This window comes from Scomber scombrus, chromosome 23 (genome assembly GCF_963691925.1).
Source record: "Scomber scombrus chromosome 23, fScoSco1.1, whole genome shotgun sequence".
Lineage (NCBI taxonomy): Eukaryota > Metazoa > Chordata > Actinopteri > Scombriformes > Scombridae > Scomber > Scomber scombrus.
The window spans coordinates 3,106,336-3,124,722 of record NC_084992.1 but is presented as its reverse complement, the minus strand read 5'-3'; the positions used below and the strand labels follow the sequence as shown (position 1 = coordinate 3,124,722).

General features: G+C 40.4%; 2 protein-coding genes across 2 annotated transcripts in view; one reads left to right on the top strand and one right to left on the bottom strand.

The window, feature by feature from the left end:
* LOC134006179 (zinc finger protein 208-like) overlaps positions 1–18,387 on the top strand; it is a 1,001,836-nt gene that overhangs the window by 823,743 nt on the left and 159,706 nt on the right. The window lies entirely within an intron of this gene.
* On the bottom strand, positions 7,525–14,199 carry coro2ab (coronin 2Ab). The gene is made up of 13 exons (XM_062445297.1): positions 13,990–14,199; positions 12,544–12,660; positions 11,933–12,082; positions 11,214–11,414; positions 10,988–11,104; positions 10,624–10,728; positions 10,248–10,344; positions 9,709–9,824; positions 9,517–9,607; positions 9,285–9,397; positions 8,118–8,285; positions 7,726–7,794; positions 7,525–7,590 (listed from the first exon to the last, which is right to left on the bottom strand). Exons 1-13 carry the CDS (start codon positions 14,188–14,190, stop codon positions 7,525–7,527), a joined length of 1,611 nt encoding a protein of 536 aa, XP_062301281.1. The 5' UTR covers positions 14,191–14,199.

The following is an 18,387-nucleotide window of genomic DNA, read 5'->3' as shown; positions in this document are numbered from 1 at the left end:
AGCTCTGCAGTGAATTCTACTTTCATGAAGCTCGTCAGAAAGGTGATAATAATACTTTGTTTACTATTGAGGTCAAGGTGAGTAGTGGTGGTTGTGAAGGGAAGGGAATTTCCACTTTTGATTGAACTCAGATCTGTGTTCTATGTTAGAATTACCCAAAAGTGATGATTATAAACCATCATCGGTTATTGAAATCAGAGATGAGGGGTTGTTAGCCAACCAAAGAATGTAACTGAAAATCAGTAACCAGGTAAAAATATTAGCAACATCTTCCTTTTATTGGTTGGAAATGTTGAGCAGTTTGGTTCATTGTGTGAAAACGGCAATGCGAGAGTGGATTGGTTGAATCAGAACGTTGCCCTCATGTTGTTTCTGGTGTTTTTGATCTCCAGATCCAGCTGAGCGATCCTCTCCTGCACAACAGGAACAAGCTAAGTCATTTTAATCCTCCACAATACAAATATTTTAAGCTTGTAATAGTTTTGCACGTTACTGTTTGATTCAAATGTTTTCTCATTCATGTTTTCATGTTTTAATTATGTCCGTTTTTAGTGGAAAGGATAAAATCTAGAGAGAAATTAACTATTTTCTCTTCTTCTAGTCAGTTTTGGAAGATTTACATTAGATTTAAACAATTGCATTTGTTTGACTGTATTCTACGACGGAGTGTTAGGGCCATACTGAGAGGGATACTTTTTTTTTTAAATACAATTTTGGAAATTACGAGAATAAAGTTGTATGAATGGCACGCAGATGTAAAACGCGATAGCCTTGCAGTCGACCGCTACCAGACAGCTCCTCTTCCACAAAAGAAGCAATTTCTTCCAAGTCTGTGTGGTTCTTTCTTCGAAATAGACACAGTCGTTTGCACAATCGTTTCAAAGTCCTGATACTGATAATAATTTGATGCTGATGAGCCAAAAGATTAAATATTTCCATATTTGTGAAACCGATACCAAAGTATAACTTCACAAGATGCTCAACATTCCTCATTTTAATGCAGGAGGAAGAGTTCTCATAAAATTACTTCTTTATTCTCGTAATATTATGACTTTATTCTTATATTGTTATGACTTTATTCTTGTAATTTCCACAAAAAAAAAATTAAAATCTTAGTTTGGCCTTAATACTGCGTCGTAGTATTCAACCACTACAAAATTCTACAAATTAGATGAAGGGGTAAAAAATATGAACAAATTTAATAAAAAGAAAATGTTGGTACAAATTATAAACGTCTTCTAATTTTTGCCCATTCTTCTTTGCAAAATAGCTAAAATTCAGTCAGATTGGATGGAGGGCATCTGTGAACAGCAATCTTCAAGTCTTGCCACAGATTATCTATAGGATTTAGGTCTGGACTATGACTGGGCCATTCTAACACATGAATATGCTTTGATCTAAACCATTCCATTGATGGTCTGGTTGTATGTTTAGGGTTGTAGTCCTGCTGGAAGGTGAACCTCTGTCCCAGTCTCAAGTCTTTTGCAGCCATAACAGGTGTCCCTCCAGGATTGACCTGTATTTAGCTCCATCCATCTTCCCATCAACTCTGACCAGCTTCCCTGTCCCTGCTGAAGAAAAGCATCCCCATAGCATGATGCTGCCACCACGTTTCACGGTGGGGACGGTGTGTTCAGGTTGACGTGCAGTGTTAGGTTTCCACCACACATAGCGTTTTCCATGTAGGCCAAAAAGTAAAATTTTGATCTCATCTGACCAGAGCACCTTCTTCCACATGTTTCCTGCATCCCCTACATGGCTTGTGGTAAACTGCAAATCGAACTTCTTACCAGTCTTTTATTAAAGCCAGATTTGTGGAGTTCATGCCTGGTTGTCCTGTGGACAGATTCAGAGATGTTTTTAAATGATATAACCCTGCTTTAAACTTCATCCCTGACCTCTCTGGTGCATCCCTTAGTCTTTATGATGCCGTTTGTTCACTTACAAACCTCTGAGGCCTTCACAGAACAGCTGTATTTATACTTTGAAGTACACCGGTGGATTCATTTACTAATTGTGATTTCTGAAGGCAGTTGGTTATACTGGATTTTATCAGTGTAAGGGGCTGAATACATGTCACTTTTCAGATAGTTGTTACAAAAATCCTGACATGTCATTTTCCTTCCACTTCAATTATCTGCCATTTTGTGTTGGGCTATCACAAAACTTAAGTTTGATTGTAATGTGACAATGGAAAAGTGCAAGGGGTATGAATACTTTTGCAAGGCACTGTAGGTCAAGTCACATTGTGAGCAAAGTTGGCACCATGTTTTGTTGGAGAAAGTCTGACTTCTGAACCTTCGTCAGAATACCTTAATGTCCAAGTCTGATTAAACTAGACAGTTCAATTTCTTTGAAATACATGTTTGATTTATGTTATATTATGTAGGGCAAAGACAGATACACTTGTCATGGTTAAAGGTTTTTATTTTAATATTTGACACTGTACATGTAGTTGATGTTCCAGAAGGGCTGAAGATCAGTTTACCCTGCAACAAGACATGGGTTAATCACCAGAAACAGTAGAATGAGCTCAGGCTTCAGTTTGTTCATTTTACCTCATTAGATCTTCTTTCCTCCTTTGGAGCCACTTGCTGGTGCAGACATCACAACTGGTGCTTCAGGAAACTCAGGGTCGTAAGTCTTGTGGGAGAAGGCCTGTCTATCTCGCAGGTAACCATTTCTGGACTGGATAATGTAGGATGAAGGCACTGGAAGGGAAGTCTCCCCGCTTATGCTTTCTGGCATCCCCTGAGCAGATTCCAGGAAGCTCAAGTCAATGAAAGGACGAGCCTCTATCCAGGTGTTCAGATCAGAGGCTGCACCGCCTGATAGTAAGCCAGAAGAAGAGCCTCCATTTCCAAATGTGTTGCCTGAACAAGGGGGGGGGTTAGATCTTGAGAATTACAGTTCAAGTAAAGATTCAGTGCCCATCCCTTGTATGCAGAAGTTAGTAAAGCAGAAATAAAACTGAACCCTGACATCCAAGCCATAATTTGGACTTCAAGAACATTAAACTGGCACATTCATGTTTCTGAAGTCAGTTGAAGTTTGTACCTGCGTTTCCAGCGGAGTATGCAAAGTCTGAAGTGTCTCCATAGACTGAGCTGGAGCCAGCAGCAGGCTGACGATGCATAGAGCCAGTGCCAACAGAAGGGCTGAAGTAACCTGCACTGGAGTAGGAGATCGGAAGGCTGGGTGCGTAGCCTGCAGCCACGCTGGAGGGGGACTGGTTTCCAGTAGGAGACTGCTGCGGGTTAGCAGATGGTTGGCGGTACACCAGATGACGAAATGAGCCTTCAGACTGAAGGTTTGATGATCCAGGAGCATAGTCACCACCTGGAACGAAGGGATGTCAGTAGTGTGGAAGGAGAGGTGTCAGGAACAAGCTTCAACTTGAATCTAGCAGTCTTTGAAGGCTTAAAAGATCTATCAAGTCATGAATTCTCATATGTGGAAGTGACAAAGAGAGAAACATTACCTCCTTTTGCAGGAAAGCATGCACCACTGCTAAATAGCAGACAGATCCAAGAAACCCTGTAGTAGTGTTACAAAGCAAATTATTTCCAGCATGAACATTAAATTGGTTGAGGAGTTAGACATTTACTGTCATCTTAAAATGTGAAAATAAAGACATTTAACTCACCTTAATGAGAGTCCAAGCATCATGTTTGACTCACAAACAACAGTAGATCAGCTCCAGCAGTAGACAGTTAAAGGATGTAGACTAAAGGCTTGAGGCTGTGAGTTGCATGTGGCTGCTCGCTCCTTATATTGCAGCTCTTCATGCTCGCTGCTCCAATCATAGTCATTGATGACACCTGGTGTCCAATCAGAGGCAAAATCACCTGTTTCCAGTCATGGAGGAAGAACTCTTACCCAAATTAATGTAAACATACTCTGTTAAGAGTAAAAGTTTGTCAACTACAACAAAAACAACATATTAATCTATAGAAACACATCATTTTTATTATTTTAATCTATATAATAATAAGAAATATACTCAGCGAGAACTTTATTAGGAACACGTTCAATCAAATGCAATTCAATACAATTCATACAGCTCTGCCGTGAATTCTACTTTTTGAAGCTTGTCAGAAAGGTGATAATAATACTTTGTTTACTACTGAGGTCATAGTGGGTGGTGGTTATGGTGTACTGGAGCCCTTTATATTGAGTTTTTCTAATGTTTTGACCAAATAATGGGTATATGGACACCTACAAACTATGTCAAGTCTCAGGTTTTACCAGTAAAGGTGTATCCACAATGAGAACTTTGCCTCATTTGCATGGATTTAACTGCTGGATCGTTTTCACCAAACAGCAAATTTACCAACAGTTGCAAGCTACCAACCATGTGTGTGGGAGTGTTTGTGTTCAGCTCAGCTTCTGAGTGAAATCCGAACTCACCAGAAACTCTGTTCATGCAGCAGATGCGTGTCACTATCTTGCTGCAAGTTTGCATCTAAATGTGTCTCAAATTTTACTGCTGGCCCAAACAACCTCTCCTAGAATACTTATAAAGCAGACAGAGGTCAGGATATAAGAACAGTTTCTGCATATATTGCATCTGATGGTGGAGGCATAAGGGACTGAAAAGATAAGGGTAATTTCCACTTTTGATTGAACTCAGATATTTAGGGATCAGTCCCATAAATTACATGCACATTTACTTTGGAAATGTTGAGGGGAAGAAAAGATCAGTCCCACACCATTGAAAGAGTCTGGCAGAACAGATATACTTCAATAATGCCCCGAAAGCATGTTAATTTGCTAAATCGTTGATGTGGATCATTTTAATGTGCTGTTGACATTATGGCTGATCATTTTTAACTATCACTAATGTTTGTTAAAGTTTAATGTTCTGTTAGAATTACCCAAAAGTGATGATTATAAACCATCAGTTAAAGAAAGAGTTGAAGGTTTGTTAGTCATCCAGAGTAATGTAACTGAAAATCAGTAACCAGGTAAAATTAACCTCTTGTTGGAAATGTTGAGCAGTTTGGTTCATTGTGTGAAAACGGCAATGCGAGAGTGGATTGGTTGAATCAGAACATTGCCCTCATGTTTCTGATCTCCAGATCCAGCTGAGCGATCCTCTCCTGCAGAACAGGAACAAGCTAAGTCATTTTAATCCCCCACAATACAATTATTAGCTTGTAATAGTTTTGCACATTACTGTTTGATTCAAATGTCTTTCACAATTATGTGCTGTTTTGTGTGGGACTATCACAATTTTAGTTTTGATTGTAATGTGACAATGGAAAAGTGCAAGGGGTATGAATACTTTTGCAAGGCCTGTATGTAGATGTGTACCACATGTCTAGTGTAGGTCAAGTTGCATTGTGGGCAAAGTTGGCACCATGTTTTGATGGAGAAAGTCTGACTTCTGAACCTACTTCAGACCACCTTCATGTCTGAGTCTGATGATTAAACTAGACAGTTCAATTTCTTTGAAATACTTCTTGTTTGAAGCATTTGAAATTATGTAGGGCAAAGACAGAATCACACTTGTCATGGTTAAATGTTTTTATTTTAAATATTTGACACTGTACATGTAGTTGATGTTCCAGAAGGGCTGAAGATCAGTTTACCCTGCAACAAGACACATGGGTTAATCACCAGAAACAGTAGAATGAGCTCAGGCTTCAGTTTGATCATTTTACCTCATTAGACCTTCTTTCCTCCTTTGGAGCCACTTGCTGGTGCAGACATCAAGACTGGTGCTTCAGGAAACTCAGGGTCGTAAGTCTTGTGGGAGAAGGCCTGTCTATCTCGCAGGTAGCCATTTCTGGACTGGATAATGTAGGATGAAGGCACTGGAAGGGAAGTCTCCCCGCTTATGCTTTCAGGCATCCCCTGAGCAGATTCCAGGAAGCTCAAGTCAATGAAAGGACGAGCCTCTATCCAGGTGTTCAGATCAGAGGCTGCACCGCCTGACAGTAAGCCAGGAGAAGAGCCTCCATTTCCAAATGTGTTGCCTGAAAAGAGGGGGGTTAGATCTTGAAAATTACAGTTCAAGTAAAGATTCAGTGGTCATCCCTTGTATGCAGAAGTTAGTAAAAAAAGAAATAAAACTGAACCCTGACATCCAAGCCATAATTTGGACTTCAAGAACATTAAACTGGCACATTCATGTTTCTGAAGTCAGTTGAAGTTTGTACCTGTGTTTCCAGCGGAGTATGCAAAGTCTGAAGTGTCTCCATAGACTGAGCTGGAGCCAGCAGCAGGCTGACGATGCATAGAGCCAGTGCCAACAGAAGGGCTGAAGTAACCTGCACTGGAGTAGGAGATCGGAAGGCTGGGTGCGTAGCCTGCAGCCACGCTGGAGGGGGACTGGTTTCCAGTAGGAGACTGCTGCGGGTTAGCAGATGGTTGGCGGTACACCAGATGACGAAATGAGCCTTCAGACTGAAGGTTTGATGATCCAGGAGCATAGTCACCACCTGGAACAAAGGGATGTCCATAGTGTGGAAGGAGAGGTGTCAGGAACAAGCTTCAACTTGAATCTAGCAGTCTTTGAAGGCTTAAAAGATCTATCAAGTCATGAATTCTCATATGTGGAAGTGACAAAGAGAGAAGCATTACCTCCTTTTGCAGGAAAGCATGCACCACTGCTAAATAGCAGACAGATCCAAGAAACCCTGTAGTAGTGTTACAAAGCAAATTATTTCCAGCATGAACATTAAATTGGTTGAGGAGTTAGACATTTACTGTCATCTTAAAATGTGAAAATAAAGACATTTAACTCACCTTAATGAGAGTCCGAGCATCATGTTTGACTCACAAACAACAGTAGTTCAGCTCCAGCAGTAGACAGTTAAAGAATGTAGACTAAAGGCTTGAAGCTGTGAGTTGCATGTGGCTGTTCACTCCTTATATTGCAGCTCTTCATGCTCTCTGCTCCAATCACAGTCATTGATGACACCTGGTGTCCAATCAGAGGCAAAATCACCTGTTTCCAGTCTTGGACGAAGAACTCTTACCCAAATTAATGTAAACATACTCTGTTAAGAGTAAAAGTTTGTCAACTACAACAAAAACAACATATTAATCTATAGAAACACATCATTTTTATTATCTTAATCTATAGAGTAATAATAAGAAATATACTCAGCGAGCACTTTATTAGGAACACGTGTGCAATCGAATGCAATTCAGTACAATTCAAACAGCTCTGCAGTGAATTCTACTTTAATGAAGCTCGTCAGAAAGGTGATAATAATACTTTGTTTACTATTGAGGTCATGGTGGGTAGTGGTGGTTGTGAAGGGAAGGGAATTTCCACTTGTGATTGAATTCAGATCTTTTTTCTATATTAGAATTACCCAAAAGTGATGATTATAAACCATCATTGGTTATTGAAATCAGAGTTGAGGGGTTGTTAGCCAACCAAAGAATGTAACTGAAAATCAGTAACCAGGTAAAAATATTAGCAATATATTTCTTTTATTGGTTGGAAATGTTGACCAGTTTGATTGGTTTATTGTGTGAAAACGGCAATGCGAGAGTGGATTGGTTGAATCAGAACGTTGCCCTCATGTTGTTTCTGGTGTTTTTGATCTCCAGATCCAGCTGAGCGATCCTCTCCTGCAGAACAGGAACAAGCTAAATCATTTTAATCCCCCACAATACAAATATTATTAGCTTGTAATAGGTTTGCACATTACTGTTTAACTGTTTGTACATGTTTTCATCTTTTCTGAATTGTGTTTGTGTACTAACATCTTTTTGATGAAGTTGTTCTCTCAGGCCTCTAATCTCGTCTTGCTGTCTATAAAATGCTTGAAGGAGCTGAAATAAAAAGGGAAAGTCAAGTGAATTTATTGGAAGGAACAAGGAAACTGTTCCTGTACATCATTTGTTAATGATGTCCATTTGACTGTTTGACTGTATTCAACCAATGCAAAATTCTACAAATTAGATTAAGGGGAAAAAATATGAACAAATGTAATAAAAAAAAAAATATTGGTACAAATTAACAATAAAGACGTCTTCTAATTCAAATAGCAAAATCCAGAAAGTCAGAAGAATGTTCCCCCAAAAACACGTCCTTTCACTTTGACTGCTAAGGTTCATGTGTGTCCACAAACATACATTGGTATTCTGTATCTCACCTCGCTTTCAGTGGTAGGTGGCGGTTTCTCTGCAGGTTCGCAGCAGTGCGGTGTGCAGCAGTACATCCACAGCGGGGTCTGTGTCTCATCTGGCTGCCACCCCGACAGATCACTCACCTCCTTTGGGTATTTGGCGTCCTGGTAGGCCAGTTGCTCTTTGATGAAGGCCTCAAGAGAGAGAGAGAGAGAAGATCAGCTGGTAAGCTATTTAACCCTAATACATTCAGATTTGATTGGGTTTACTGTGAATAAGAGCTGCTGATGGGAAGAAAACATCACTCTATTATTAGAGAGAAAGAAAGGTGGGAGTATTAGTCCAGCTAGTTAGTTGCTCGTTTTCCAATAAAAGTTTCCAGCAAACTATAAAGTTTGTCCTTTCGTAAAATAGGCATAGCTAAAGCTGGTCCTTTTCTAGAATAAGAATTGGTACAGATAGCTAAATTAGTGCCAAAGTATGTATTTGTAGCTAGCTTTTAATTTTCCAAAAATTAATTAATTAAGTGCAGCTAACTTAAGCAATAATAGTTTTACAATAATGAATATTGGCATAGCTTGCTTAGTTTGTCATTGTCTAAAATAGCACAGCATTTCACACACAGTAAAGGTGAAACCAATGCAACAATGTTAAAATCTAAAAATATTTTTAATTAAGAACTCTTCAACCAGTAGACAAACATCAAATGTGCATCAAAAAAAAAAACTTAAAGTTTCAGCAAACTCACTCCCATTTATTAGAATTAGGTAGAATTTACATGAAGGTCCTATTTGTCTGTCAGAATAAAAAGGACAAGCACAACGAAATCTTGGTGTTGCACCATCTTTATCTCATCAACACAGCACAGAAGCTCAACAGTTACATCTGTAAAGCCAAAGCACCACACCTTTTGTTGCAGATTCATACTGTTGATCATGTATAAGAGCCATGAGACCTGTTCTTCCACCTCTTGTGAAAGGACATGACATAACTAACAAAACTGGAAATTCACTAAAGAAGCTGCAAATCACCCTAATCTCATGTTACTGTATTTAAACGAGCAACTAAACCAGGCTGCCTACTGGTAAAGCTTTCAGTGAGTTATGTGTCTGGTTTAGGTGTGACAAAAACCATAGTAAAACATTTGCTACCTCCTCCATTAAGTCCAGGTCTGCTCCTGGCACTGTGCCGACGGCCGGGCCCATCTGGAACCAGCTCAGCTGCCTCACTAGCCCCTTGTCAGCAGGGGTTTCTGGGTAAGGGTTGGCTACTCGAGTCCCAGGCTTCAAAGACATCAGCACTGGGCCTGATGAAAGACACAAGTGAGATGAAGTAGCATTTCTAATTATAAAATTTCTGGGTCATTGAGAAAAACTAGAGGCATGCAGTCATTGTCGGTCATTCAAAGGCACAGATGTTACTGACTTCTGTTAATCCCTGACAGCCACTCCTGAGCTGTCATGGCTGCCTGGTTTCCTGCTGTCATTGGGTACAGATCCTCTTGGAAAATACCTGACTGAAGGAAAAGACATAACTTTCTATCTTTCAGAGTTTTTTCTGTCTTGAATATCATGGTAAAACGCAAGACACTTATGACAATGACAAGATAAACTTAACCTCTTTTCGTGGTACAATCATTGACAGTGGTTCCACGAGGTCTTTGACAGCAATCAGACGATAAAATCGGAAAACCTCACATGCGCTCACATCCAGACCACGCTTTGGCATCACTCCTGAATGAAGAAAAGAGCATAGCAAGCTGAATAATGATACTACTTTAAGTACAGTACAGTACAGTAAGGGAACGCCTGCAGTCTAAGTCTTACATTAGTAAAATTTGTTTCATATTGTTGGATAGTTTACATTTGTCTTCAACACTTAGCTTGGTTGTGGCCAACTTTGTGTGGTTTTTCTGTTTCTACAAGTATTGTACAGCTAACAAGCAACGATGTAATTGCAACAACTATCCTTTGGGATTGGTTGCTAAAGTCTGCCTTTTCAGTATTAGGATGCAACAGCGACACATTTCAATGCTGTTATTGGTTTTAAAAATGTATCAAGACCACACCATCAACTTTTATTTATGCAAGTGAACAGTCCAGGTTATGACTCTGTGTATTAACAGCTATGAGTGTGTGTATGTTTGTACATCTCACCCAGTCCTTTCTGTGGCAGCAGTGATCTGTACTCTGTTAGGAAGCTGATGTAAGGTTTCTCAGCACTCAGCTCATAGTACCTGATGTTCCCATCACCCTATAGCACACAAACACACCAAAACACTTATGGTGACCATTGACCTTCTTACTGTTGGTTTTGTGTAATGGTGATGCAGGAACTTTAGTGCACAATGATATTTTTTAAGGCAGTAAGTTTGAACTCTGGGTTCAGTTTTCCGGGTTAGAAAGATCTCATTTGAATCAGAGTCAGAGGAGCATCCTGTTCAGACCAAAGAAACCCATCTAAAGGAGTGTAAATCATCTGCCTGTCCTTAATCAATATTGTCTGTGTGCATGTTTTTCTTTGTTATAAGACCTTTCCAGCCAGGTAGAGCATGTGTGTGTCTGGGTCGTAGAACGGGAAGAGAACTCCTGCAGACCCGTCCAAATCTTCTTCATACAGAGGCTCAGATAAGTCGTCCTGTACACAAATATACATACAAAACAATTTTCACCTCTACATTTTCTTACTAAACATCTTCAAAAACATAATGTTTTGGCAGATTAAATGTTAGAGGACAGGTTCACAGTTTTTTTTTGGTAGAAAATGTTGGTCACCATAGTTTACAATGAACAATCTCTTCTTGCATTGACCACAGTTCAGAAAGAGGTTATGGTAATAGAAAGTAAAGAGAAAAATGAAAATGCATATGTGTTTTGCTGTTATGTTTGTGTCTTACTGGGTCCCAAAGAACAATCTGTCTGTGGTTCCAGGGCGAGCTGCCAGTGGACAGCAGCATCTTCAACCCTCCAATGTATACAACTTTACTGGCCCTGTGGGACTTACTGCTGGACACCTGCAGGAAAACACACCATGTACAGTATGTATGAGATATGCATTACATAAAAACATTCAGTTTCAGCCAACCATTGTCGCTCGCACCCTTTTTTTCTTCCAACACACACCTGTAAAATCTTTCCTGTCCGTGGGTCCAGGACTCGAACCCGTCTGTCTTTGGATGTGATTGCCAGCCTGCTTCCATCGCTGTTGAAGCTCACAGACAGCTGAAGCATCTCAGATGGGCAACGGTGGTGGATTGGCATCAAAACCATGCGGACTGGGTACCTGAGCACTGCACCTTCCTGAGAAACATCCCACAGGAGCACCTGGGGCCCAAAGAGAGACAAAGTCAGGATTGCTTTGCAGGGTATGTTCACCTGATCTGCACAGACATTACATTTTTTGCAGCAAGAAATACATTAATGCCTCATAACTGCATAGTGTATTCAAGTTGCAGTGTGGATATATCATAATGTTTGATATGGTTAATGGACTGCACTTATACAGCACCTTTCTAGCCTTCTGACCACTCAAAGCACTTTTACACTACAAGCCACATGCACCCATGCACACGCTGATGGCAGGCGCTGCCATGCATGGTGCCAACCTGCTCATCCGGATCTAATCTAATCATTTAAGCAATCAAGGAATTTCGGGCTCGGTATCTTGCCCAAGGACTCTTAAACTGAAGGAGCTGGTAAACGTTCTGCCAAGTGATTAGTGGAAGAATGACTGCCACCTCCTGAACCACTGCCACCTGTGTCTTTTAAATATCTGTTATGACATGTAAGCGCAAAAGTAATGTACTAGACTGAGACAAGCACTGACTAATGAGGCTCCTTACCTTGTAGTCATAGGCGGAGCTAAGCAGCAGATTCTCAGCTGTGGGATGCCACTCAATAAGCGCCACTCTCCTGGAGTGACCAATCAGAGTCTTCCTGGCCTGGGTGAGGTTCTGTTGGACGCCACAGACCGGGATGTCCCAGATCTTTACCTAGACACCCGCACATATCCTTATTTTCACTATACGTGTTCATGGGCTGCAGCTAACGATTAAATTCTTGAGTCATCATTTAATCATTTTGTCAAATGACCATTCTAATTTTTTTTAAACTTCAAGGCCTCATCTTCAAATATCAGATCAACAGTCAATCCAAAGATCTTTAGTTTACTATCATATATGACATACAAAAACAAAAAAAAGACGATAACTCAGTTTTTAAAGTAGGTGATGATTAATTTTCTGTTATTGGATTTATCGACTTATCTACTAATCATTGCAGCTCTAACTTTAAACCTTAGACTAAGTTTTAACCCTAAAACTGCGTTTCAGCTAAAACAGCTGAGCATTAAAGTCAACACACACACACACACACACACACACACACACACACACACACACACACACACACACACACACACACACAGGGAAAACATGTATGGGACAGTGCATACAGTGCAGTCCTCTGAGCACGAAGCGATGCAGTGATCGTCAAACGGGTTCCACTTGACGTCCAGGACTCTGCTCCTGTGACCGCAGACCCTCGGGTGCTGAGGGTCAACTCTGCCTGTCTGAGAGAGACAGCATGAAACCATTTTTACTGCTCTGAAGAAAAACGTTAACTGTCACATAGAGAGTCAAAAATATCCATACTATATAAAGTTACTTGGGCTTTAACATAGATTTTTGTGGCAAGAAAATTCCTATTTTCCCTACAACTAGTACCAAATTAAGAACTTTAACCACTGAAAGGCAGCAAAACCAAGATATCCAGCTGTGTCTTTAAAAGCCTCTTCACATGATTCACATAAAATGACCGAAATATTCTTATCCAACAATGGACTCAAAGGTAACAACCCTACTGCAAAAAAGACCCTTACCAGAACCACGTGTTAACTTTATGCCTGTTTTTGAAAAATGATTTAACTTTATGGGCAGAAAAGAAGTCGACAGATGGCAAATGACCCCCTGAATAATGCTAATGTATTTACTATATTTATGACTTTCTTTGTGTGTACATGGTGTCAACCTGTCACATTATAACAATAGATTTTTCTTCTTTTGTCAAAGCTTTCACTGTGTTCAGCTGGAGGAAAACTGTGCAATGATTAACCCTCCTGTTGTCCTCGAGTGAAGGAAGGAAGGAAGGTAGGAAGAAGGAAGGAAAGGAGGAAGAAGGAGGGAAAGGAGGGAAGGAAGGGAGGGAGGGAGGAAGGAAGAAGGAGGGAAAGGAGGGAAGGAAGGAAGGAAGGAAAGGAGGGAGGAAGGAAGGGAGGAAAGGAAAGAAGGAAGGGAGGAAGGAAAGGAGGGAAGGAAGGAAAGGATGGAGGAAATAAGGAAGGAAGGAAGATAGGAGGGAGAGAGGAAAGAAGGAAAGAGGGAGGGATGGAGAAAGGAAAAGAGGTAGAGAGGAAGGAAGGACAGAGGAAAGAAGGAAGGGAGGAAGGTAGGGGGGAGGAAAGACAGAGAGAAGGAGGGAGGGAGGGAGGAAAGAAGGAAGGGAGGAAGGAAAGGAAGGAGGGAAGGAAAGAAGGAGGGAGGAAGGAAGGAAGGAAGGAAGGACGAAAGAAAGGGGGATGGAAGGAGGAAAGAAGGAACAGTCAGAACAGACTGGGTCAATTTGAACCGAGAGGACGACACAAAGGTTAAAAGTCTTCCTCCACTCATCTTCATCTGATGAAAGTGGAAATTTCCTCAGTGCTCATAAGAAATCTTAGTTAAAGGCATGGACCCACGGGCATGATTCATGGATAAGTAAAATATACTTTTGAATTTAAAAAGAAATTGCATATTCATATATTCAGGCATTTTTAATAAGGGAGAAAGAAGGATTTTCAAGACGGTTATTAGTCAGTTGAGTATTTTTATGTCTTCAAGCATCTTTAAAAATTACTACACACATGATGGATGGGCAGCACCAAAAAGGACCCGCCCCCCGCGCACTCGGTCACCACGGCGATGAAGCAGGGGTTGGCTGAGCAGTAGTGGTTGTCATGGACACTGCGTGTGATTGGCACCCCGTCATAGCTGTGCTCTTTGGTGGCCGGCTTACCGAAGACGTGACGAAACTTCGAGCAGCGGAAGGAGGAACGCCACGACATCTGTGGGACAGGAAGTACGAGAGGAGGAAACCTGAGAGGTTTTATCAGTGTGTGTGTGTGTGTGTGTGTGTGGGTGTGTGATAGACTGACCTAATCTCATAATAGTGTTGTGGAACTTCAGCAGCGGCATTATCCGGTCTAATCAATAATGCAATCATCTGTCATTATTGGCTTTGATAATCTTATCAATAATACATCTTCAATAACTGAACTTTTGAATCATTCATCCACCACACACACACACACACACACACACACACACACACACACACACACCACACACCACACACCACACACACCCTGATAAATCCCTTCGTCATGAACAGAACCGTTTTCTTGTCTCATCAAATATTCAGAAGTAACATACAAACTTCCTGCGGTTACAAATTCATCTTGACCTTTGACCTGTACTGTGACTGGAGAAGATCAGCTTACCATAGGGAGAGAGGGGAAGAAGAAACACATGAGGAGACGAAAGAAGAAAGTGGAAAGAGTAGAGGTGGAAGAAAGGAAAGGAGATGCGGGAAGCGTTGTGGAAAAATGTCCCCACTTTTTGTTGAAGATTGGTTTCAGTAGGTTAAGAGGTTAGTGTCAGTGAGGAAAAGCTGATTTCTTAACTTAATCATGAGAGTTATACTGTGTGCCATTTTTGCACAGTAATTAATTTTCCACCAACAAACTTGGATGTCACCCATAGACTGTATATAAGAAATGGACGTAACATCCGTGATGTCACCCATTGGTTTGTGGACTGCTGCTCGGAGGCCAATAGTTTCGGATCAGGGCAGCGCCATCTTGAAAATTTCAGGTGCATGCCGGGAAAAATAAAAACAGGGATTCTACTTATATGGGCATCAGGAGGAGCAAGAGGCGCCCTTCTGAACCTGTGAACCAATCAACCTGTCAATCACGACGTAGCCACGCCCTAATGCATACCCTGCTTTATCGTCACATATAAAATCAGGGAGGCCAAAATGTCCCAAATGAACATCATACTGCATTGAAGAAGGCTTTAAACTAGCGATTGAGACCATAAACACATTTTGAAAACGTTTACTGAGGTTAGAAATCAAGTGAGAAGTTGGTGAATTCTCCATTGACTTGTATAGAGACGAAAGTCCCTTTGACACCAAAACGGTCGCCCCCTGGTGGCCTTTTTATAGAATGCAGTTTTAAGTTACTTATGCATTGGTATAATTTCAGAGGACCAGAACTCCCCACCTGATGTCACCAACATTTCTCAAGAGCAAATCTGGCTTCAGACTTCTCACTCATGCATTTAGACTTGGATGTTGATCCAGATGTGCTCACTGCTGTTATTCTTCCTTTCCAATTAGCTGCGTTAATAGTCCAGGACTCTCAAGGTTGCATTCATGTGTTATTTGACATTTGACTCCAGCTTTGACAGGCTGAGGATTGTTCAGCGTTAACTGACTGACTTGTATCATGATTATATGAGTACAGGCCACCAAGTAGAGCTCAAGTACAACTGCTCAAATATGGAATAACACAGATGCTCCTCTCACTCAATATAAATCATATATAAAAACATGTCCATCTCAACTGTATTTATGCTGATATGATACATATGAGTATCCTTGCACTGAATCACAGCTCCCTTTACTGTATTTGTGACATTTCAACAAACCACAGATTAGGTTCCTCATGCAAATTCCCACAGTGAGGAAATGACAATCAAAGAGGAAAAAGAACATTAAAATGAGAGGTTTTGTCAACATTTTCAGTCAATGAGTCACTCATTTCATAATTTCAAGTCATAGGATTGGTGTCATATGATAACAAAACACTAGAGGGCAACAAGGGTCAATAGAAACATATATAGTGTGTTCAATATAGAATTCATAGTAATAAGAATGACTCTTTACTCTTTAATAAAGGCCCCCAAAATTTCCCCCAAAAAACTGCATATAATGTGTCTTACCTTGCATACAGTCATGTAGGAATCAGTAGAACAAACATCTGCTGCTGTGAATACTGTTACTATAAAACCCAACTAATTAATAGAAACAGTAGAAGACAGTAAAAGTAGGTCTGCTGTCTGTGTCTACACTCCTGCTGACTTCTGACTGCAGCCACCTCCGGGCTGCTTTCTGCTTTGTTTCTTAAGTGTGTGTGTGTGTGTGTGTGTGTGTGTGTGTGTGTGTGTGTGTGTGTGTGTGTGTGTGTGTGTGTGTGTGTGTGTGTGTGTGTGTGTGTCTGTGTGTGCATGTGTGTGCATGTATGTGCATGTATGTGTGTTCACTCCTGATCCATGACATCTAGCCTCCCCTTCCACATTAACTGGCGAGTTTATGCACGGCTGCATGCACACAAACACTCCTCTACATCCGATACTATGGTCACACACACACACACACACACACACACACACACACACACACACACACACACACACACACACACACACACACACACACACACACACACACACACACACACACGATCACACAAAGAAGTCATACCTTGCCCAACTAAGACAGTAAGTAAGACAGTATTAATGTCAGTTAAAATCTAAGTCTGTCACAATTAATGATAAACAATTAAATTGCAAAACAGTCATTTAGTACTACTGCTACGCTATATGCCTAAAAGTATGTGGACACTTCTCCCAACTGGCCAGTGAAGTGAAGTTTTACTGTTACACCTTTCAACAGTTTTAGACAATAACGCAACAATAACTACTGAAAGCTGAGATCAGTTAATAGAAGAGTTTTAAAACCACATTCCTATTCCTCTCTTCTGTCTTTTTTCCTATGATTAAGGCATAAGAAAAAAAAATTTCTACAAAAGAGAAAACCACCACCACACAAAAAAAACATTTCTTTACAAACACAAATACAAAATTCATACATTTCCACAAATTTGTGTCTCATAATTCACATCAATAATCTTGAATAACAGTTCAGAAAGGTTATTAATCAGATTACATTACCTGCACGGTTCTTCAATAAACGTTTTGCTACAAAAAGTTGGATTGGTTGATGATGTCACAATGGGAACAGAATGTCTGATCAGCAGTTCACTCGCGTCAGAAGAACGACGCGCCTACTGTCACAGGTAAGAAAACTGAAACTGTCGTGTTTTTCACTACTGAGTTTAATTATATACGTTTTTAGCAGTATGATTTAGAAAGAAAATAATTTGACCCGTATTAGTATGAGAAACTCATTAATTGTTTGTGATGGTCCACTCAAATCAAAGAGTTTTATTAAAAGATAGGTTCACATTTCTGCAGTATTACAGTAAAAGTAGTGGTTTGGTCCTCTGACTGATATATTATTATATATGACATCATTAGATTATTAATAGTGAAGCATCAGTGTTAGAGCAGCATGTTACTGTTGTAGCTGCTGGAGGTGGAGCTAGTTTACACTACTTTATATACAGTTAGCTACTTTGGTTTTGAAACCATGTGAGAGGTTAAGAGGGAAAAATTACTATTTGGTGGAGCTGTTAACAACTCATAGACATCTGAAATGTGAGCCGACTATACACTGCTTTTTGGTTTCTTCTTTAACAATGTGTTATATTTTAAAAGCTTGTTATATTATCCATTGTGTCAAATCTTCATCTGAAAAGTAACTAAAGCTGTCAAATAAATGTAGTGGAGTAGAAAGTACAATATTTCCCTCTAAAATGTCGTGGAGTGGATTTGAATACTCAAGTAAACTAAAAGTGCTTCACACTTGTATTTAAGAACTTGAGTAAATGTATTTATTTTCCACCACTGCGTTTCTGATTCACTCTCAAAAGCTTCACAAATGTTTTCAGTTCGTGTCCACCTGGTCTGTTTTTCTCTCTGCAGCTCAATGGCAGAGAGGCAAAGCAGCAGTGGTACAAACAAGGAAGCTCCCGTGAAATCTGGCCAGCCGGACCAGACACTGAGGCGCATCACTTTCATGGTAAGGAGACTCATCATCATCATCATCATCATCATCATCATCATCATCATCATCATTCACTGGTGGGAGAACTGAATGTTTCATGCCATCTTTGCCAAATTTGGCAAAAATGCACTGTGGTTGATTGCAATAGGCTGGGTCGCCTAACGTACTACTTTAATTCTTAATGTCTTGGTTACAGAGAAATAATTTTTCTATTGCCACCAGAGACTCCAACTGACTTTCATATTACCCAAGATTTTAGCCATGGTGACTGCATGTTTGCCTATCCAGC